Genomic DNA, 23,278 nt, shown 5'->3' with positions numbered 1-23,278 from the left:
GTTGTAAATAGGTGATTATCCAGAAAGTTTGGTCTATTTGTCAAATGACCTGAAAATCAAACACAGTTCTTTTTCTAGTAGTTAGATGAACTGATAGTTTGCCTTCTTTATTGTAAATTTTAAATTATGAAGGGGTAATACATGCCCATTATAAGAAGTAAGACAATCCAAACATATATAAAGAAAAAGTTACTATTCCTCTATTCCTTCCTCCTTTTCATCCACTGTTCCCACATCTTTGGGGTAACCTGTGCTAACAGCCCTGTGTGATACGTAGGCATACAGATTTCGTCCTAGGATCATACTATAAACATAATTATGTACCTTATTTTTCCCCTAACAGTATATTATATATAGTTTTCAATCAATAGATAAGGATCTGAGCTCATCTTTTTTTTCTTTTTTTAAGATTTAATTATAGGACAGGAAGAAGAGCACACAGATGGACAGAGGGAGAGGGAGAAGCTGACTCCCTGCTCAGCAGGGCGGGGCTCAATCCCAGGACCCTGGGACCATGACCTGAGCTGAAGGCAGACACCAACTGAGTCACCCAGGCATGCCCCCCCACACACACACACACTCCAGCTCATCCTTTTTATTTTATTTTATTTTTTAAGACTTTATTTATTTATGAGAGAGAGAGAGAGAGGCAGAGACAACAGGCAGAGGGAGAAGCAGGCTCCATGCAGGGAGCCCAACAAGGGACTCGATCCCCTGTCCCCAGGATCACACCCTGGGCTACAGGCGGCACTAAACCCCTGCGCCACGGGGGCTGCCCAGCTCATCCTTTTTTAAACTATGGATTAGGGGCAGCCCCGGTGGCTCAGCGGTTTAGCGCTGCCTTCAGCCCAGGGCATGATCCTGGAGACCTGGCATGATCCTGGAGACCTGGGATCTAGTCCCACATCAGGCTCCCTGCATGGAGCCTGCTTCTCCCTCTGCCTGTGTCTCTGCCTCTCTCTCTCTCTCTCTGTGCCTCTCATGAATAAATAAGTAAAATCTTTAAAAATAATAATAATAGGGGATCCCTGGGTGGCGCAGCGGTTTGGCACCTGCCTTTGGCCCAGGGCGCGATCCTGGAGACCCGGGATCGAATCCCACGTCGGGCTCCCGGTGCATGGAGCCTGTTTCTCCCTCTGCCCGTGTCTCTGCCTCTCTCTCTCTCTGTGTGTGACTATCATAAATAAATAAAAATTAAAAATAATAATAATAAGGCTATGGATTATCCACAGTATTTTGATGTTGTCATACCATAATTTAACCATTTCTTACTTAAAAATTATTTTTATTTTTTTAATTGAGGTATAACTGCCCTATAACTTTATATAGGTTTCAGGTGTATAGCATAACAATTCTATATTTGTATATTTTCCAAAATGATCATAAGTCTAGTAAACATCTGTCACCACATGTAGTTACCATTTTTTTCTTGTGATGAGAACTTTTAAGATCTACTCTCTCAGCAACTTTCAGCTGTACAGCACAGTATTAACTGTATTCACCATGCTGTACATTACATCCCCAGGACTTACTTATTTTATAACTGAAGTTTGTACCCTTTTGAGACATTTACCTGTTTCACCCACCTCCCACACCCTCTGGTAACCAGCAATGTGTTGTCTGTATCTATAAGTTCATTATTGTTATTTCACTTACTCAGCGCCTTCAAGGTCAAAAGGGTTTTGTTGTTGTTGTTTTGCTTTTGACCACTTGAAGTAGACTATAAGAGAGGTCTCCTTGTCTATATAACCTATGCACTGTTCTGTAGGATAAAGTTGCCAAAGAAACATTAATGAGTCATAATGCACATATTTTTAAATTATAATAGATCCTGCCAGGTGCTTTGCAGAACAATTGTAGCACCTCATAGAAATGTATGACAAGAAGCCCCTGGGTGGCTCAGTTCATTGAGAGTCTGCCTTCAGCTCAGGTCATGATCCCAGGGTCCTGGGATCAAGCCCTGCATCTGGGCTCACTGCTCTTGCAGGGAGTCTGCTTCTCCCTCTCCCTCTGCTCCTCCCCCTGCTCATGCTGGTCACTCACTCTCATAAATAAATAAATGAATGACTAAATAAATAAAATCTTTAAAATAAAATAAAATAAAATCTTTAATTAAAGAAGAGAAAAATTATGACAATGCCCTGAATATTTGACAACATTGGATGTTATGGCTTTAAAATTTCTTTACCATTCTGTTAAGATGGCATCTCATTGTTTAAATTTGCATTTTTCTACCTACCGTAAAGGTTGTTGAATGTCTTTTCATATATTTGTTTCTGATTTCTCTTGTATGAAATCTCTATACATTTTTGCCCACTTTACCTGGGTTGTTAATCTTAACGATTAGCAGTTTTGCAGATGGTCTTTGTGTATTATGGATAATGGGCCTTTGTTATGAGTTGTAAATATTTCTCCTCATCTGTTCTTTGTCTTTTGACTTTGTACATAGTTTTCTTCTTTTATGCCATTTAAATGTTTAATTTTTATGTAATAGGCCCATCTTTTCTTTTATGACTTCTGAGTTTCTGTTATAACCTGCCTTTTTGATATCTTGATCATATAGGATGTACATTTCATTTGCAGGTAAAAGTTTCATTTGATCTGACCACTATTCAAATAAAATACCTGGATGAGGAAAATGAAGAGGTAAAGTATATGATGATACCCATGGCTAGTTATCCTGAATAAGGATCTTATTTCTCAAGAGTGACGGTAGAGATCCTGGAGACCCAGGATCGAATCCCACATCGGGCTCCCGGTGCATGGAGCCTGCTTCTCCCTCTGCCTGTGTCTCTGCCTCTCTCTCTCTCTCTCTCTCTCTCTCTCTCTCTGTGTGTGTGTAACTATCATAAATAAATTAAAAAAAAAAAAAGAGTGACGGCAGATCGAAGAGTTCAGACTAGTGTTTTTCTTGTTTGTGTGGTACTTTAAATGTACTTGATAATTGATGTTCCAAGCTGACTGTGGCATGTGAAATGGAGTTGAGAAATAAGCAACATTGAAGAAGGAAATTTGAGAGATAACTCTTAAAACTATATAGTGATATGGTTCAAATATATCACAAGCTGTCATTTAGCTTATAACAAAAATAATGGCAAACCTTTATTGAGTGGTTACAGCATGTCAGGCTAGTAATAATACTATGTATTAGGTATTATGTTATTAGCTGTCTTTTGTTATTAGCTGTTATTAGCTTTCTTTGAGGAAACTGAGGCCCAGAGAGGCTAAGTAACTTGCCCAGAAGCGCAAAAGCTTGGAAATAGCAGAGTGGGGGTTCATTCCATACCTTCTGGCTCCAGAGCCCAAGCTCTTATTTGCTGTATTATGCTGCCCTTAATATACCTGAAATAAAAGGCGGATACAGTACTTAAGCAAAAAAAGTCCTCAATTATCATTCACAGATAGTTCATGATTCTAGAAAAGCTGAACCCCAATCTGAGATTCTACACCTTATCTGTGAGGATGGTCCTAGTAATAAAAATGGTCAATTATCAGAAAGTTTATAATGCACTGTTGTTTTGTCATTTTACAGGTATCCATCAACAGTCAAGGTGAGTTCCTGAGAAGGCTGCTCAGCTTTATTTATAAGCCATAGTCTGTTCATGAGCATACACATTTCCATTTACCCTCAGATCTTGCTGCAATATTTATTTTAGAGTGGAATTTACTATACAGTAAATGGACATTGCACTCACTCAGCCATGGGCATTAGTTACATCACAGATTTTTATTTTATATATAGATTAGTGCCTTTGATGGGAACCTAAGGACAGCTTTAATGGAAGATTCTCTTATATTAAGATGCTAATCTTCTGAAAATATGCCTCCCAGTTCAACATATACAACTCCATTTCTGGTGTTGCCTGTGTCCCTGACTTCGTATATATGTTAATGTCAACTTATGAACATACAAAGTGGTATTCTAGAACTTTTTTATAAAATGGTTGTCAGAGCTTGGAGCACCTTTTCCCATAAGAACAATATTCTATTTGAAGGTTAGGTTCCCAGGCTAGCCCCTCAAAAGCTTATTTTAACCAGCTTTAATGACAGTTTTATATATATATATATATATATATATATATATATATATATATATATATATTTTATTGCACTTTGCTTTATTATGCTTTAAGATCCTCCTTTAAAAAAAATTTTTTTGAAGGTTTCTGGCAACCCTGCATCACTTTTTCCAACAGCATTTGCTCACTCTGTCACATTTTGGCAATTTTCACAATATTTCATATTTTTTCGTTATTATATATATTATGGTCTGTGATCAGTAATTATGACTTGTTAAAAGCTCAGATGATAGCATTTTTTAGCAACAAAGTTTTTTTAAATTAAGGTACGTATCTTTTTTTAGACTTAATGCTATTACACACTTAATAGATTTCAGGTAATATAAGCATAATTTTTATGTGCCCTGGGAAACGAAAAAATTCATTTTACTTTTTTGCAATACTCGCTTTATTGCGGTGGTCTAGAATCAAACTTACATATGTTTGAGGTCTGTCTATATTAATTCTACCTATGAACTCCCTTGTGTCCTGAGCTTCATTCACTAAACATAGTGCAAGGCAGCTGGATTGAAGTTTCATAGCTGGAAGGCTCCAATAGCAGAGAGGGAAGGGACTTAAGAGGGAGAACTAATCTACAAGTAGTTTCTATTTGCAATGGGATGGGAAGGGAGTTTGTCAGCAAAAAGGTAGTAGTTGTTCATGTATAAGGATTATAAGCAAAATATTCTTAAAAGTAAGGGTTGGCTGTACTTACAATCTTTTGGGCTGGTGAAGAAATATCACAATCTATATTCTTTGTCTTTTTAGGAGAGTATGAGGAAGCACTTAAGGTAATGGTCATTTCATCTTACTTTCAAATAATTTTAAAAATATTTATTGACTAAAACTTGAACCTGAATTCCATTAGCCATGGGGAGAAACTAATGAAATACAGCAAAATGGATTTTTAGAGAGATTGTGAGTGTAGGGCATACCACTCAGTAAAAGGAAACCCCTGATGTAAAGGTTCTTTCTAGTTACTGTTCTCTGTCATTTCTGGTCTTAGCCTCACCATCATAGCATTTAAAAATACAAAGGACACCTGGGTGCTTAGTCATTTGGGTGTCTGAATTGTGGGTTCCAGCCCCACACTGGACTCCACACTGGGTGTGGAGCCTGCTTAAAAAAAAAAAAAAGTTAAAAAATAAAAATAACTGTGAAATGATGCTTTCTGGTTCATATTTTTCATCTTCTTTCTTTAAAGTTTCATTATCTTTATGAACTTCTAGTCCTTGACTCAACTCTTTTTTTTTTTTTTTTTCAACTCTTTTCTGTAATCACTTTTGGTTTAGGGAGGGAAAAAAAAAATTTTTTTTTAAAGTAGCCTCCACGCCCATTGTGGAGCCCAAAGTGAGGCTTGAATTCACAAACCTGAGATCAAGATCTGAGCTGAGATCAAAAGTTGGTCAAATCCTGGGACACCTGGGTGGCTCAGCAGTTGAGTGTCTGCCTTTGACTTAGGGCATGACCTCAGATGCCTAGAATCGAGTCCCACATTGGACTTCCTGCATGGAGCCTGCTTCTCCCTCTGCCTAGGTTTCTGCCTCTCTCTCTGTGTTTCTCATGAATGAATGAATGAATGAATGAATGAATGAATAAATAAATAAATAAATAAATAAATAAATAAATAAAATAAATATCTTAAAAAAAAAAAGTCGAATGCGTAACTGAGCCACCTAGGTGCCCCAAGGCAAGATACTTCTTTAATTGGGAGTTGAATTTACTCTTTTTGTTGCCGGGTCAAGATTGCCATTGTGGGTGCCACTTGATTCAACAGTTTAACCAGTCTTGTTTTTTTACTAAGAAATCCTTATTTACCAGCTAGTCTCTTCATTTTGGACATTCAGGCCCTTCCTTGGTTTCTCTTAGTTGAGATATTCATCTCTTAGTAATCTCATGCTTCACAGTTTCCTTCTTCCCCAGTTTCCATGTGGTCTTCCTATTTCCTCTTTGGTTGTTTTTTGTTTTGTTTTGGGTTTTTTTGTTTGTTTGTTTTTGTTTGTTTTTTTGAGAGAGAGCACATGGCTGCCAGGGGCTGGGGCAGAGGGAGAATCTTAAGCAGGTTCCTCCCCCCCAGTGCAGAGCCCAACTTGGGGCTTGATCTCAAGACCGCAAAATCAGGAGTTGGCTGCTAACCCAGCTGGACCACCCAGGCACCCCATCTCTTCTTTGCTTTTAAGCTGTTGTAACATGCTGTCCCCCACACACTTTCACCCTTGTCCTACTCCTCGCTTTTCTCTTTCTCTATTCTCAGAAGCTACAGTAGTTTCACTAAAAAAAAGTCTTCTACAGGTTTCCTCTCTTTCCCATAATCACTGTTTGCCTGTTTAGTCAGTAACCTCAGACCCCAGGGGGTGCCTAGGTGGCTCAGTCTGCCTTATGCTCAGATCCTGATCTCAGGGTGCTGGGATCCAGCCCTGCTGCGCACAGAGAGCCTGCTGGTCACTCTCCCTCTGCTCCTCCCTCCACCACCCTATTCACATGCATGCATGCATGCAGCTCGCTCACTCTAAAAAAAAAAAAAAAAAAAATCTCAGACCTCTGGAACCTGGATGTTATATAAGCCTCCCTGTCTCAGGAAGCAAGACTTTTGGGGATCCCTGGGTGGCTCAGCGGTTTAGCGCCTGCCTTTGACCCAGGGCACAATCCTGGAGTCCCGGGATCGAGTCCCACGTTGGGCTCCCTGCATGGAGCCTGCTTCTCCCTCTGCCTGTGTCTCTGCCTCTCTCTATCTCTCTCATGAATAAATAAATAAATAAATAAATCTTTAAAAAAAAAAAAGGAAGCAAGACTTTTTATAGACATTTTTACATAGTATTTGCTATATGATACTTAAGATCCCATGTTTATATGTTGACACATTTCATTGTAGTGATTTCTTGAGCAATTTTTTTCCACAGGTGTACCATACAGTTTACTATCAGCTTCTTGGCTTATGGTCTAGAATAAGGGTTGGCAAACTAGCCAGTGGGCCAGCCATATGCTTTTATAAATAAAGTTTCAGTGGAACCCAGCCATGCCGACTACATACTGTCTGTGGCTGCTTTTGTGCAGACTTGAGCAGAGACCATATGGCCTGCAAGCCTAAAATATTTACGTGACCCTTTAAGAAAATTTGCTGATCCCCATCTTAAAATAATACCTTTCAAACTTTTTGGGCATAGAATGCTATTTTTAAATGGAAGCTTAAAAGCCTGATGTGTAAAAATAGATAAAAGAACAGTTCTCCTTATCACTGGATTACAAAGGGGGAGAGCTAAAACTGATAGACTTGACCCCTAATCTCTTTTTGGACACTGGAGAACCTTCATGGAACCTCAAATGTTCCTTGAAGTAGAGTTTTCAAAATAGGATTTTTAAGAAGATGCTCTTTCAAAAGAGGTAACCACTCAACCATGCTTCCCAAAATACTATTAGAAAAATAAATGCTTAGTTATAGGATATAACTTTAAGTTTCTTGGGTTCTGGTAGTCTAGGATTGATTTTTTTTAAAAGTTGGAATTCAAATCCCTAAGTGCTGTCCTACATAAAAACCAGTTTAGGGATCCCTGGGTGGTGCAGCGGTTTGGCGCCTCCCTTTGGCCCAGGGCGCGATCCTGGAGACCCGGGATCGAATCCCACATCGGGCTCCCGGTGCATGGAGCCTGCTTCTCCCTCTGCCTGTGTCTCTGCCTCTCTCTCTTTCTCTCTCTGTGACTATCATAAATAAATAAAAATTAAAAAAAAAAAAACCAGTTTAACAGAAAAGTATTAACCTAGTCAGTGAGAATATCTCACATAATAAAGTGCTATCCTAAATCTACTTTTGTGTTTTTGATAATAAAACCATTCCTAGTTAACATTTTGGTAAAAAACAGTGGGCTATTACATATTATATACCATGTGATTTAATAAAGGTGAATCCTGATATTTTCAGCATAATTCACCATACCTGTTCTGTTTAAATGTCTTTGAGATTTCATTTGGGAAAGAAGAATCACACAATGTTTTTATTTCATACCATATGCTTTCAGATGGCAGTTAAGCAGGGAAACCAACTGCAGATGCAAGTCCATGAAGGCTCCCGTGTTGATGAAGCCCCGCCACCAGCTGTACCAGAAAAACGGCCAGTCCTGAGGGCAGGGAAGAAGCCACTTGCACATTATTCGTCACTAGTGAAGGTCTTAGGATCAGACATGAAGACCCCAGAGGAGCCTGCAGCACAGGTATGAAGGGAATAGGACCTGTCTCTACAGTTTTTCTAGCCTTCTGTCTCATTGTCTCCGGTATAACATTTGAATTGTCCATTAAAGATTTGGGAATTATTGTTACCATCTCTGCCTGACTTTTTTTTTTCTTTTTTAAGATTTTATGTATTTATTCATGAGAGACCACATAGAGGCAGAGACACAGAGACACAGGCAGAGGGAGGAGGCCCCATGCAGGGAACCAGATGCAGGACTTGATCCCAGGATCCCAGGATCATTCCCTGAGCCAAAACAGATGCTCGACCGCTGAGCCACCCAGGCATCCCTTTTTTATTTTTTTAAATTTATTTATTTATTAATGATAGAGTCAGAGACATAGGCAGAGGGAGAAGCAGAGCCTAGTGAGAGACTCCGTCCCAGGACTCAGGGATCATGCCCTGAGCCAAAGGCAGATGCTAAACCACTGAGCCACCCAGGCATCCCTTAATTTTATTTATTTATTTATTTGAGGGGTAGAATAGAGAGCACAAGTGGGGAGGGCCGGAGAGAGGGGCAGAGGGAGAAGCAGACTTCTTGCTGAGCAGGGAGCCCAATATAGGGCTTGGTCTCAGAACCTCAAGATCATGTCCTGAGCCAAAGGCAGATGCCCCTCTGCCTATTTGAAACTGGTAACTGGGGATGCCTGGGTGACTCAGTCAGTTGGGCATCTGCCTTCAGCTCAGGACCCTGGGATTAAGCCCCAAGTTGGGCTCCTTGCTCAGTGTGGAGCCTGCTTCTCCCTCTGCCTGCCACTCCCCATTGCTTGTGTTCTCTCTCTTTCTCTGTATCTCTGACAAATGAATGAAAAAAAAGCCTTTAAAAAAGAAAAGAAGGGCAGCCCCCGTGGTGCCATGGTTTAGCGCCGCCTGCAGCTTGGGGTGTGATCCTGGAGACCTGGGATGGAGTCCCATGTCTGGCTCCCTGCATGGAGCCTGCTTCTCCCTCTGCCTGTGTCTCTGCCTGCCTCTTTCTCTCTCTCTCTCTCTCTCTCTCTCTCTCTATGAATAAATAAAATCTTTTAAAAAAATAAAAATAAATTAAATAAAAAAGAAAAGAAACTTAACTGGTTACTTCTGGAGAGAGGGCAATAGGATGATAAACTTTATTTTCCTTGTATGCTTCTTCATACTTTTAAAAAATATTTTATTTATTTTCTTTATTTGAGTGAGAGAGCACAAGTTGGGGGGAGGGAGAGGGAGAAGTAGGCTTCCCACTGAGCAGAGAGCCCCACATGGGGCTTGATCCCAGGTCTCTGGGATCATGGACCTGAGCTGAAGGCAGACAATCACTGAGCCAACCAGGCATCCTTTATTAGGTTTTTTTGGCCATACGATTATATTATTTGACAAAAAAGAAACCTCAAAGTACTACATTTCAGGAAATTTTTTTTTTCAGGAAAATTATTTTAAATAGGGTGCCTGGCTGGCTCAGTTGGTAGAATATGCGACTCTTGATCTCAGGGTTGTGAGGTCGAACCCCACATTGGGTATAGAGATTACTTAAAAAAAATTTAAAATCTTTTTAAAAAAATAGTTATTTCAAACAGAAGAAAAAAATATTTTCTCTAAGATCTTGGGTTGTGTTTCCTTGCAGCAGTTTCCACTTGCTTCCCGTGACACAGACCAGCCTCAGGACAAGCCCCCAGACTGGTTCACAAGCTACCTGGAGACAGTGAGTGTTCTCTCTGGAGTAGGCTTTAGCAGCTGTGTTGGCACAGGTGAAGTGTGGAAGAAATAGAAAGCTCAACCCACACGGCTGCTGCCTCTGGGGCAGATGAATGAAGAGTATAGCTAATCATTTCTAAACTAGAGTAAATCTAGTCCAGAAAGCTCCTAACTTCTATAGGGATGTATCAGAAAAAGAGGGAGCCTTATTCTAAGGATGTAAGGGAAAGGAACAAATCTCTGTGCTTAGGTTAGAAGGAAGAAAGAGGTTAGAAACCTACTCATCACAACAATCATTTTTTTTGGTATCCTCAGTGTACCCATGGAAAGAATAGAACTTCTTTTGTTACATTTCTGTCCATGTGTTCAGTAGTTAGTAGCAGTTTATGATGTTCTTACACCAGAGATGGTGAGGTGTCTGGTCTATTTGATATCTTCAGACGTTTTTCCAATGTTGGAACTGAGGTTTTTTTCCCGTTAATCTGCTCTGTATTCTAGTTCCGAGAACAAGTAGTTAAAGAAACGGTTGAGAAACTTGAACAGAAATTACGTGAGAAGCTTGTCCTCCAGAACCCGTCCTTGGGTTCCTGTCCATCAGAAGTCTCAATGCCCATTTCAGAGGAAACGCTGTTTTTGCCAGAAAACCAGTTCAACTGGCATATTGCTTGCAACAGCTGCCAAAGGAGGATCATTGGTGTGCGCTACCAGTGCAGGTGAGCACTCACTTTGGAATGCATACATGTTAGAAGACCTCTGAACAGGCCTTCCTGGCATCTGGAGAGGTAGCAGAAAATTGGGCATACTCTGTCTCTGGATATCACACATAGATACCTGCTCTGGATTAGAAATAAGCTGTTTGTCACCCACAAAAAAATACTATACAAAGGGTAACTATTCAGATTGTTGTTGTATTCACATATGCATTTGAACTAACAGAACCAGACAAAGTTCCCCAAGGCAAAATTACATCATCAGGGATTATCACCCTGTTATTCCAAATGCTTTCATATTTTGCTTCCTCCCATAGATTGTCCTTTGAAACAGATACATGTTAAGTGCTGTTACTTTCATTTTATTAATAAGGAAACTTGAGATAGAGCATGGCCAGGTGACATGCTCAGGTTACCACACCCAGCTGGTAATACAGCCAGTATGGAAGTCTGGTCTCCTGTCTCACCAGGACTTGTCATGCTTTTCCCCACAGCCTGTGCCCATCCTATAATATCTGTGAAGATTGTGAATCGGGGCCATATACCCATGACTCCAACCACATCCTGCTGAAGTTGCGGAGACCTGTGATGGGTTCTTCTGAAGCGTTCTCTCACCCAAGGTTCCCTGGCCCTCGTCTTCCCGCTGCTCTGGAACAAGCCAGGTAAAAACATAAGTACACAGGAGGCTTGTTCTCTGATGGGTGTCTCCGTTGTGGTGATGGGGCAGGGATCAAATTGCAGACAGTCTCCTTAGTTCCTGTGCATTTCTAGTTATGTGTGATAATGGGGACAATGAGCTGAAGCTAATGAGACAGAAACGAGAACTGTAGAAGTTAAGCTAGAAGCTGGCACTGATGGAGGCTACCAGTGGCTCAAAATAGCTTCAATATTTGTGAGGTTTTGGGTTTTTTTTTTTTTAAGACTTTTTATTGTTACCTCACAGGCTCCAGAAACAGGTCGACAAGAATTTTCTTAAAGCAGAAAAGCAAAGGTTGCGAGCTGAGAAGAAACAGCGAAAGGCAGAGGTCAAAGAACTCAAAAAACAGCTTAAGCTCCACAGGAAGATTCATCTGTGGAGTTCCATCCATGGACTCCAGAGCCCCAGGTCCCCTCTAGGCCGATCCGAGAGCCTGCTGCAGTCAAACACCCTGATGTAAGCCCAAGGGAGGGGCACCTAGGCTGGAGGTCCAGCCTTCCGAAACCAGAACTTCAATCAGGTTTTCTCTTATTTATCTGCAGCCCCTAACACCCAGACTCAAACTTCCCATTCTTGGGGTGCCTGAGTGGCTCAGTCAGTTAAGCATCGACTTAGCTCAGGTCAAGATCTCAGAGTCTTGACATCGAGCCCCTTATCAGGCTCCTGCTTCATGGGAAGTCTGCTGAAGTTTCTCTTTCCCTCTCCGTGTACTCACTAGTGTGTGTACACATGCTTGCTCACGCACTCTCAGATAAATCTTAAAAAAAAAGGAAAGAATTAAAACTTCCCATTCTCTGATCTAGCATTCTAAAGGGTGGTTTGATAGTCATTGTTGACACTTAGAGCAGCCAATGAGGTTCCATACTGGTTGATATGACCTTTCTTCACTGGAGGCAGTTGGGATTTGAAGAGCCTGGCTCTCCAGTTCTCTTATTTATGGACCATTACTCTTACCAAAGTTTTTTCAGTTCAGGAGTGAGATTTGTCTTTTTATTTTTTTTAAGATTTTATTTTTAATTGTGGTTTGTTTTTGTTTTTTGTTTTGTTTTGTTTTAAGATTTTATTTGACAGAGAGTGAGCTGAAGCAGGGGGAGTGGCAGGCAGAGAGAGAAGGAGAAACAGCCTTCCCACGGAGCAGGAAACCCGATGTGAGGCTTGATCCCAGGACCCTGGGATCATGATCTGAGCCAATGGCAGGTGCTTAACTGACTAAGCCACCCAATCGCCCCTAAGATTTTATTTTTAACTAATCTTTATAACCAACATGGGGCTCAAATTTAAAACCCAGAAATCAAGAGCTGCATGCTCTACTGACTGAGCCAGCCAGGTACCCAAATCTGTCTTCTTCTTTATTTTTATTTATTTATTAAGATTATTTGGGCAGCCCCAGTGGCTCAGCGGTTTAGCACTGCCTTTGGCCTGGGGTATGATTCCAGAGACCCGGGATCGAGTCTCACACCGGGCTCCCTGCATGGAGCCTGCTTCTCCCTCTGCCTGTGTCTCTGCCTCTCTCTTTCTGTGTCTGTCATGAATAAATAAATAAACTCTTTAAAAAAAAAAAAAGATTATTTATGGAGTATCTGAGTGGCCAATCAGTTAAGCATCTGACTTCAGCTCAGGTCATGATCTCAGGGTCCTGGGATTGAGCCCTGTGTTGAGCTCTGTGCTCAGTGGGGAGTCTGCTTCTTCCTCTCCATCTATCCCTTCCTCCTCTGCTTGTTGTGCACACACGAGTGTTCTCTCTCTCAAATAAAAAAAAGGGGGGGGGGTGTTTAAGGATTCTATTTATTTATTCTTGAGAGACACACAGAGAGGCAGAGACAGGCAGAGGGAGAAGCACACTCCATTCTGGGAACCCAATGTGAGACTCAATCCCGGGTCTCCAGGATCACACCCTGGGCTGAAGACGGTGCTAAACCACTGATCCACCAGGGATGCCAAAAAAAAAAAAAAAAAAAAGATTTATTTGAGAGAGAGAGCGTGTGTGCGTATGTGGGGAATTATATTAGTAGTATTTTTATAAGGTTTTATTTTTAAGTAATCCGTACCCCCAGTGTCAGGCTCAAACCTATAACTCCTAGATCAAGAGTCTACTCTACTGACTGAGCTAGCCAGGCACCCCCTATTAGTATTATTTTTAGGCAAATGCATTAGTACATCAAGAGTTACTCAGACTCTTGAGCCACAGGGTTAAATATTCAGAAGCCATTATACCCAACACAAGTGACTACCTGAATTTCTGTTCAGGCTCCCTTTGCAGCCCTGTGCCCCAGTTATGCCAACCCTCAGTGCAGCATTTGTGGATGAGAATTTGCCCGATGGGACTCATCTTCAGCCAGGAACCAAGTTTATCAAGCACTGGAGGATGAAAAATACAGGAAATGTCAAGTGGAGTGGAGACACAAAGGTAATTTTTTTCCCCCACAGAATAAAGATGAGGTAATTTGAAGTGGCAGTGCTCAGCTGACAAGCTGTTTTTTTCTTGTCCCTGTTCTTTTCAGCTCAAGTTCATGTGGGGAAACTTAACCTTGGCTTCTACAGAAAAGAAAGATGTTTTGGTTCCATGCCTAAAGGCCGGCCATGTAGGGGTGGTGTCTGTGGAGTTCATTGCCCCAGCTTTGGAGGGAACATATACTTCCCATTGGCGTCTTTCTCACAAAGGCCAGCAGTTTGGACCTCGGGTCTGGTGCAGTATCATAGTGGATCCTTTCCCCTCCACAGAGAGCCCTGAGAACATTGAAAAGGGCATGGTTCACTCAAGCAAAGCCGATGAGCTCTCCTGCCAGCAAGAGGTGAGCATTGGTAGGGGCGACTAAAGCTACAACAGCCCTCTCACAGCTGGTCGTTCCTCCAGAAATCAGGAAAAGGGTAGCTCCTCCCCCTAACACCAGTATGCTTACTTATATTGGGCCCATTCCTTGGGCTTTGTTTGCGGGTCCTTAGGATCTTGGTACAGCTGTCCCTTGGTGCCTTTGCATCCCTTCATAGTGATGTTTTGGCCAGCCTCTGCTGCATGAGGGAAGACAGGGCTGTTGAACAGCTGGACTGGTGGCTTTTTTTTTTTTTATTCATGAGAGAGACAGAGAGAGAGAGAGGCAGAGACACAGGCAGAGGGAGAAGCAGGCTCCACGCAGAGAGCCTGATGTGGCACTCGATCCAGGGTCTCCAGGATCACGCCCTGGGCTGCAGGCAGTGCTAAACCGCTGCGCCACCAGGGCTGCCCTGGACTGATGGCTTTGCTCCTTAACACTCATCTCTCCTGAACATCCCATGCATATGTTCCCTAAATACTAATGAAATCTTGCTCTTGTTTTTAGTTACTGTAGTTTGTTTAAGCAACTTCTCTTTATTAGGGGGTAGTATTTTTTTTCTTCCCCCCTCACCTACCCTCACTTGCAAAAATTTATTTTGCAACTTTTCTCTAAATCTAAAATGATCTCGGGGATCCCTGGGTGGCGCAGCGGTTTAGCGCCTGCCTTTGGCCTGGGGCTCAATCCTGGAGACCCGGGATCGGGTCCCGCGTCGGGCTCCCGGTGCATGGAGCCTGCTTCTCCCTCGCCCTGTGTCTCTGCCTCTCTCTCTCTGCGTGACTATCATAAATAAATAAAATTAAAAAAAATCTAAAATGATCTCAAAATAAATTTTTAAAAATGTAGAGGTGCCATAGTGTTTTGGTTTTTAGGGAGGCAACTGTACACTTACCTTCTGAGTTCAGTTGAGAGCCTAAAATTTGTCCTAACGGTTTGTCTGTACAGGAAGCTTTTCTTCTGGCTAAAGAAGAAATTCAGCTTGATGAAGTGACTGAGCAGACCAAAGAGACAGGAACCTGCATCCCACAGAAGACAAAAAATGTGGCCAGCGAGAGAGAGCTCTACATCCCATCTGTGGACCTTCTGACTGCCCAGGTAGAAGATTGAACACTTTGGGGGGCAAGGGACAAAAGGTTATGGAAAAAGAGTCCTTACCCTCTTGAGGAGAAGGTGGTAAAGCCACAGGGCAGTGTCCCACAAGTTAGAGATTGGCCCACTTCGATCATATGCCTCGAATGGCAAGGGGATCACCTGTGGAAGCAAGCCTCTTAACTAAATGTTTCTTCTCTGAATCAGGAACTCCGTCTTGGGCTTCCCCACAGCTTCCCTTTAGTTGCCTCTGCATTTCTGCTTTTTGAGTTCACTTTGACCCCCACTGCATTTTCTCTCTTTCCTGCCCCTTGGGTATTTGAACGTCTCGTCCCCATCCCACTTTTCTTGATTTCCCTTGACTGAGGTGAGGCATGAATTTGAACAGAGTCCAGGAAAGTGTGGAGCTAAGTAACTTACAAGTCCCCTCAAGACAAAACCTGGCTCAAGCATCCACTGCAGGTAGCCTAACATTGCCCTTTTTGTCCTTAGGACCTGTTGTCCTTTGAGCTGTTGGATATAAACATTGTCCAAGAGTTGGAAAGAGTGCCCCACAATACTCCCGTGGGTAAGAATGTCATTCAACCCATGTTGTTTATTTTATTAACAGACACAAAAGTGCTACAGCCTAAACTCTAGTAGTGAATGTCTTATTCTGAGGTGTAATACATGGCAAGGATTTCTCTTACCATGTGACATTAAAACTGCACCCATGGGTCCATTTTCCTTCTTTTCCCTGTCCTCTATCAGAGTCAACAATACACGTTTATGCAAAACTTCCCCACCATAAGGGCTCCTGGCTGGCTCATTTGGTGGAATGTATGGCTCTTGGTCTCAGGGTTGTGAGTTCAAGCTGCATATTTAGTTTAGGGATTACTTAAAAAAATACAGTTGGGGGGGAGCCCTCCTCTCCATTTTTCTTTAAATTGTTATTTTTTTTATTCCTTTACATTCCTGGTCCTGCGTCTTGGCCATGGTTTCTCAGGCCAGATGACTTTGATCCTTCCTGTATTTATTGATCTGAGTTACTTCCGCACCTAATGATCTGGAGAAATTCTTTACAACAGGCCTCCAAGCATACCTAGATTGATTTCAGTCCTGCAAGAGGCAAGAAGTCTGTGAGGTGCTGTTGCTAGACACTGACTGTTGATGATATGATGCTTTTTTTTGGTTGATGGTTCCTCTGTCTTCATTCTCCAGATATGACTCCCTGCATGTCTCCTCTGCCGCATGACAATCCTTTAATAGAGAAGCCAGGCTTGGGGCAGATTCAGGAAGAGAGCGAAGGGGCGGGATTTAAAGTGCTTCCTGGTAAGGGGTTAAATATTTGACAAGTATTTGTATTGTCCCCTTCCATATTACACCATTTTCACACATATTCCCTCCTACCCTCACTTTAGCATGTGAGTGGGTTTTCTGTACCCTCTCATTTTGTGAAGTCCCCTCACCTTCACATGGCACAGATAGCAGCTGTCCCATGGCATGGGATCAGTATGGATACGTGACTGGAGGAAGCTCCTCAACACTCAGGGATCCCTGGGTGGCTCAGCAGTTTGGTGCCTGCCTTTGGCCCAGGGCGTGATCCTGGGGTCCCAGGATCGAGTCCCACATCAGGCTTCCTGCATGGAGCCTGCTTCTCCCTCTGCCTTTCTCTTTCTCTCTCTCTCTCTCTCTCTCTCTCTCTCTCATGAATAAATAAATGAAAACTTTTTTTTAAAAAAAAAGCTCCTCAACACCAAGTGCAGACAAGGTTTGTGTCTTTCAGATCCCACCGTCTCAGTAAAGAGGAAGCCTCAGAATGTCACCTCAGTGGAGGAAGCAGAAGATGATCTGAGTGGGACCCAATTCGTGTGTGAGACTGTAATCCGATCCCTCACCTTGGATGCTGCCCCAGACCACAACCCACCTTGCAGACAGAAGTCCCTGACCAGTGAGTGTCCCTGAGTCCTCCCACCCAGCAGGGCTGTGTTTGAATTATGACTACACAATCTGAGTAGGAAGAAGTGCTCTTCTTCGCTGAGAATGGAGGTTGAGTGGTCTTTGTTAGAATTTGGATGATCATCGTGGTTTCTTTAGATTCCACACACACTACATGACTATTTTAATTATAGTCTCAGGAGGAAAGTTGCTACCATAACCCGTTTTCGCACTCTCTCAGGGGCAGAATTACAGCTACATAACTCAGAGGAACAGCAGCTACTTGTGCTGCCTGGATTCTGCAGTGAGGAGTCTTCCTGTAAGTTGACAGAGCTTTTTCAGCAGAGACCTCCATTGCAGCTGAGTTGTGTTCTTTCTCCAAAGATACAGTCCAGGACAGGGTGCCCTGGGTTGCTCAAGTGGGTTAAGCATCTGCCTTCAGTTTAGGTCATGATCCTAGGGTCCTGGGATTGAGCCCCGCATGGCATTGGGGTCCTGGCTTGTAGGAAGTCTGCTTCTTTCTCTCCCTCTGCTCCTCCCCCTCTGCTCCTACACTTTCTCTCTCTCTCAAATAAATAAAATCTTTAAAAAACAAAACAAAGACAGTCCAGGAATAGTGGGCAGAAGCAGGAATACTAAACTAAATTTCTGGGGCAGCCCCTGTGGCGCAGCGGTTTAGCGCTGCCTGCAGCCTGGAGTGTAATCCTGGAGACCCCAGATCGAGTCCCGCATCAAGCTTCCTGTATGGAGCCTGCTTCTCCCTCTGCCTGTGTCTCTGCCTCTGTGTGTGTGTGTGTCTCAATGAATAAATAAATAAAAATAAAAAAATAAACTAAATAAACTAAGTTTCCCAAGGTTAAATTCTGCCATAGTCAGGGCCGCTGGGTGGCTCAGTAGTTGCACATCTGCCTTCAGCTCAGGGCATGATCCTGGGATCCTGGGATTGTGTCCTGCATTGAGCTCCCCACAAGGAGCCTGCATCTCCCTCTGCCTGTCTTGCCTGTCTCTGTCTCTCTGACTTACGAATAAATAAGTAAAATCTTTAATTAATTAATTCTGCTGTAGTCAATTTCCTTTATAACAGAAATTTCTAGATATAAGATAGGTAGAGCCCATACTGTGTATTTCAAGAACTATCCAAAAATTCAAATTCTAGTTCATCAATATAATGTGGGAAAGTTTATGTTTATTATAATGAAATTTTATCTATACCTTTAAATACTATATTTGTCTCACTTTTGTTTAAAATACACACACTCCTTTTCCACACACATACATTCATTTCTCATACACACACACGCTTATGTACAAATGCATAACAAAAGTTCACGGTAGTTATCTCTGAAAGGATTATAGATATTTCTTTATTCCGTCATCCTCACTTTGCCAATTTTCTGCCATGACTAGCCGTTACTTTGCAAAGAAAAGGAGGAAAGTAAGCGTATAGCCCTGTGGTACTAACCACTTAATGTTTTCTCTTGTTATAGCTCTATTAGCTAATGTATCAGTTTTGATTTGTTTTTAAGATTCATGGTGCTTCTCAGAGGCCTTGGTGTTTCTCTGTACCTTGTGAGCTTGGTTCTTTCTGGCTTTGCTTAGGCTTCAGACTTTTAATGTGGCCACAAGTGGTTCTAGCAGCAGCCCTTCCCTCTGGCCATCCCTCTACTCTGGCTTTCATGATTGTAGCTTATAGCTGAAAATTGATTGCTCTCATCCTCTAGTGAAATCTGCTTCCCCTGAAGAGGGACCACTTGGAGATGAACAGGAGGATGTTGTCCATAACACCAAAGAAGCTGTCATCGAGGAGGAGGAGGAAGAGGAGGATGAGCTCAAAGATGAAGTTCAGAGTCAGTCCTCTACTTCTTCAGAGGATTACATCATCATCCTGCCTGAGTGCTTTGACACTAGTCGTCCCCTGGGCGACTCCATGTACAGCTCTGCACTCTCACAGCCAGGCCTAGAGCGAGGGGCTGAAGGTGAACCTGGGGTTGAGGCTGGGGAGAGGCTCGCTGAAGGGGAGAACCAGCTGCAGGGGCAGAGCATCAATGACATCCTCATGACCTCACAGACTCTGGACACAGTACCTCTGACCCCAGAGGTGGTGGGGCCTCCACCACAACTGTCCAGGTACCATCCACACCCCACTCAGCTGGGCTCTTCTTTACAGGTGGAATAGAGAGGAAACAACTTGATCTCAGAACCTGTTTTGTTTGTCAGAATGGGAAGAGATTATTTCCCATAGGAAAGCCTGAATTTAGATGAATAAAAGCTGTATTTCCCAGAATTTGTGGATTCTGAATTTAAAGCTGTGCTTATTCTTAATTATCTTTGTATAGTCTGTCTACTTCTGTTTTGATTGTTGAGAGCCAGTTTTTGGTTTGGTTTGGTTTGGTTTGTTTTAGGGGTTTTTTTTTGCTTTTGCTGTTGGAACCCTGGATCTAAGAGAGCCAGTTTTGAAATACATCCCTGGACCTTCCTTCCCCACTCTATTGACGCATGGATAAAGACAGCAAAAATGCATTTTCTTGTTAACCCAAAGTATAATAGGATGTTTAATCTATTATAAAAAACACATATTCTAAAATGAGAGTACAATTATTTTTCATTATCTATTAATTTGTGTGTGTCATTGCTCTGTTGTGGCATGGCAGATGGTGGAGCCTTAACTAGGATTTAAACCACTCTCAGGGAGCTAAACATTTCCCTTTATTAGTACCACTTGATGTAGGCGTGGAGCCACCCAACTGAAGCTGGTCTCTCTCCAGGTTGACTATGACTGAAAAGGAAAACCAGTAGAGTGAGCCCTTTCTACCTGATCCCTACTTCAGACATGAGATCTGGATCAGAAAAGTGAAGCCTTTATAGAGAATCTGGTACTGCTGTGCCACGTCCACTGTTTCTCCAGTGTTCCCATAGGTGCCTTTTCAACTGACTTTCAATATTGTGTCTTTCTGAAAGGAGCCCTCCTTGTGCACAGCCTGATGGTTCCCCGGGAGTGGATTTACCAGTTATCATACCAGAAGTTTCTTCAGTCCCTGATCAGATCAGAGGAGGTAATGACCAGCCTGCACTTGATGTCTTTTTCTGTGCTTGTGTCTGATGACACCAGGCATAAATAGGCATTGTGTCTTTGTGATTCTTGGCATTATTCAGAAACTTGCCCTTTTTTCTGTGGCCCTCCCTCCTTTTCTGTTCTCCAGCTTAATATTTATTAAATGAGACCTCACAGAGGTGGGCATTGTGCTACAGTGGAAAGAATACAGACTGTGGTGCTAGACTAGTCTAGGTTTCAGGCCCAGCTCCACCTTTCCTCACTGTGTGACCTTGAAGCAGTTCAGCACAGTCATAAAACCCACGGGGTGTTTTCTTATCTCCAAATTAAGGAGAATAGCACCTTGAAGTTGTTAGTAAACCTTCAAAGTCACTTCCCACTCTTAATCACAAAAACAAAACCCCAAAAGTATTTTGAAACTAATAAATGGGTTGATAAGATTATAGACCGAGTTTTTCTGGCTCAATAAATAGTCACCTTGCATCGCATTCTGGATAGTTCTTTCTTATCACTTAAAACCACTTGCGAAATCCGACCCCCAAAAAAAAGACTAAGTGCTGTGATCAGATTGCTGCTTGCCTCTCAAAACTAGACTCACTCTGAGTGAGAAACAGTAGGCACTTGTGGATGCTGCTTCTAACCAATAGCTCTTTTGCTTTTAGAGCCCAGAGGCTCATCAGGACTTGTAAACAGCAGACAGAAGAGCTATGACCACTCAAGGTAACTGGACCTTGTGCAGCCTCTTCAGAAGCAGGTGGATATCCTAATACTGCTTCTGCTTAAATAAGCTTCTCAAAGCATGTGCCACCTCCAGAGGGCAAAGGAGAGCCATCATTCCTTCTTGTTCTTATTTCTTCTGATGCTTGTGAGCACCACTGAACAGAGGGCTACAGTTATATTTAAGAGTGTTCACATTCCAGGATACCTGGCTGGCTCAGTCTGTAGAGCATGTAACTCGATCTTGGGTTATGAGTTTGAGCCCCACATTGGGTGTAGAGATTACTTAAAAAAAAATAGAATCTTTGGGGAAAGAAAAAGTTTCCGTATTCCAGACCAGTGTTCTCAAATTCAGCTCACCTTAGTACCAAAAGAGAAGGCAAGAAGGTCAAGCCCATTGTGCATCTTAGTAACGGTTTCTTAGGCACACCTGCCTCACTGCTCCCAGTCATCTCAGATCACTGGTAAGATGGACTCCTCCCTCGCTACAGTGCCCAGAAAATCACATTTCCTTTGGGGTATACCTCTAAGATGGTTAACTGAGCAGACTGCTAAATACCCCCTCTGTGCCCTTGACCACATAGTTTTCAGCTGGGACAGAAAGCTGGTATACTCACCAGAGGGGATGTGTTTTCTGTATGCCCTTATTTTGCAGCAGTAGAGCTGAGCTCCACATCTAACCAAGGTTTGTAGCTGTAAAACTAATAGAAAAACGGTCACATTCTCCTGGGGTCACACCCCAGGGAAATCCATTTTCTTTCAAGGATTAGAGCCCAGATTATCTTGTAGGAAGATAATGGCTTGTGGTTTTTAGGGAAATAATGTGGTTTTCCTCCCCAGGCACCACCACCATGGGAGCAGCATTGCTGGAGGACTGGTGAAGGGGGCTTTATCTGTTGCTGCTTCTGCGTATAAGGCCTTGTTTGCTGGGCCACCAGTCACTGCCCAGGTCAGTGTATGTTTTCTTTTCCTTTACCAAAGCCACGTCACCAGTGACAATGATGCTCCCTGTCTGGGTTGGAGAGTAGTATAGCATTCTGCCACTTTTTAGCTGTAGAACTTTAGCCAAGTTATTTAAGTGAGGAAAGGAAAAAGACCTAATGTTTGTAGAAGACCTATTATGTGTGGGGGGCTCTTCCAAGTACCAGTGCTACAAGGTGAAAAAGACACCAGTCCCTGCCCAAAGACTGTGCGACACAAACGTGATAAACAGTACCATGTAAGGTCCTGCGCCAGTGTTCTCCCATGAAACACCTCTCTGTGGGCCTCTGCATGGGCCAGAGAAGGCTTCCTGGTAGGATGATGCCTGAATTGAGTCCTTAAGGACAAAATGAGGGCAGCTCGGGTGGCTCAGCGGTTTAGCACCACTTTCAGCCCAGTTCGTGATCCTGGAGACCAAGGATCGAGTCCCATGTCAAGCTCCCTGGATGGAGCCTGCTTCTCCCTCTGCCTGTGTCTATGTGTCTCTCGTGAATAAATAAATAAAATCTCTTTAAAAAAAAAGAAAAAAAAGGACAAAATGAGTATGTGTCAGGAAAGAGGAATAGAAAGAGCATTGTGACAGAGACTGGCCAGTAAAAAGAGTTGGAAATGTCAGCTTGAAGGTGAATTTGAGGGACGCCTGGGTGGCTCAACAGTTTAGCGTCTTCCTTTGGCCCAGGGTGTAATCCTGGAGTCCCAGGATCGAGTCCTGCATCGGGCTTCTTGCAGGGAGCCTGCTTCTCCCTCTGCCTATGTCTCTGTCTCTCTCTCTGAGTGTGCCTCTCATGAATGAATGAATGAATGATGATGAATAAATAAATAATTTTTTTAAAGGTGAATTTGGGCTGAGAAGAAGGAAAAAACTCAATTTATGTAGGTGGGGTGCTGTGTTAAGTGGTTCGGATATTATTTTAAGGCTAGTGGGAAGGGACAGTGAATGGGCTATAGGAAAATAATTAACATTAGATTCGTACCCAGTAAGATAACTCCACTACAGTGCGAAGGTTGAGGGGAGCCCTAAGGAAATCCATTTGAGAATCCATGTGTAGATGGAAGAAAAGGGTAGAAGAGAAAGAGAAGTAGCAGATCTTGAAGACCAGGATTAAGAGGCTGGAAAGAAGTCAAGGAGGAATCCCAAGTTTCCGGCTTTGGACAGTGGATAGTACCATCCATTAAGAAAGATGTACAGGAAGAAGGATCTATTTGGGCAGGAGAAGAAGAAAATTAGGTCCATTTGGATGGTGTGGAATTTGAGGCATATCCAGGTAAAATTACCTAGAGTGCAGCTGGGCATGTGCCTGTGGCTCACAGAGGAAAGGTTTGGCCTGGAAGAGGTCAGGTCATGTGTATACAGGTT

At 42.7% G+C, this 23,278-nt stretch overlaps 1 protein-coding gene across 4 annotated transcripts in view; it reads left to right on the top strand.

The window, feature by feature from the left end:
- Positions 1–23,278, top strand: part of LOC129506448 (next to BRCA1 gene 1 protein) — a 32,269-nt gene that overhangs the window by 5,675 nt on the left and 3,316 nt on the right. For 2 of the 4 annotated variants that reach the window (XM_055320236.1, XM_055320295.1), the window contains exons 3-21: positions 2,584–2,646; positions 3,533–3,551; positions 4,827–4,849; positions 8,072–8,263; positions 9,878–9,955; positions 10,447–10,661; positions 11,153–11,320; positions 11,602–11,811; positions 13,603–13,762; positions 13,857–14,147; positions 15,111–15,260; positions 15,747–15,822; positions 16,455–16,565; positions 17,020–17,184; positions 17,413–17,490; positions 18,893–19,298; positions 20,130–20,224; positions 20,886–20,943; positions 21,781–21,889. In XM_055320236.1, the coding sequence (XP_055176211.1) occupies positions 2,584–2,646; positions 3,533–3,551; positions 4,827–4,849; positions 8,072–8,263; positions 9,878–9,955; positions 10,447–10,661; positions 11,153–11,320; positions 11,602–11,811; positions 13,603–13,762; positions 13,857–14,147; positions 15,111–15,260; positions 15,747–15,822; positions 16,455–16,565; positions 17,020–17,184; positions 17,413–17,490; positions 18,893–19,298; positions 20,130–20,224; positions 20,886–20,943; positions 21,781–21,889 (2,667 nt within the window). The remainder of the gene's footprint in view (positions 1–2,583; positions 2,647–3,532; positions 3,552–4,826; positions 4,850–8,071; positions 8,264–9,877; positions 9,956–10,446; positions 10,662–11,152; positions 11,321–11,601; positions 11,812–13,602; positions 13,763–13,856; positions 14,148–15,110; positions 15,261–15,746; positions 15,823–16,454; positions 16,566–17,019; positions 17,185–17,412; positions 17,491–18,892; positions 19,299–20,129; positions 20,225–20,885; positions 20,944–21,780; positions 21,890–23,278) is intronic. The other 2 variants (XM_055320422.1, XM_055320360.1) reach the window with 2 other exon arrangements.

This window comes from Nyctereutes procyonoides, unplaced genomic scaffold (assembly GCF_905146905.1).
Source record: "Nyctereutes procyonoides isolate TBG_1078 unplaced genomic scaffold, NYPRO_anot_genome, whole genome shotgun sequence".
NCBI classification, from domain to species: Eukaryota; Metazoa; Chordata; class Mammalia; order Carnivora; family Canidae; genus Nyctereutes; species Nyctereutes procyonoides.
The sequence above is the reverse complement of the archived record's forward strand: the minus strand, read 5'-3'. Positions and strand labels throughout refer to the sequence as shown.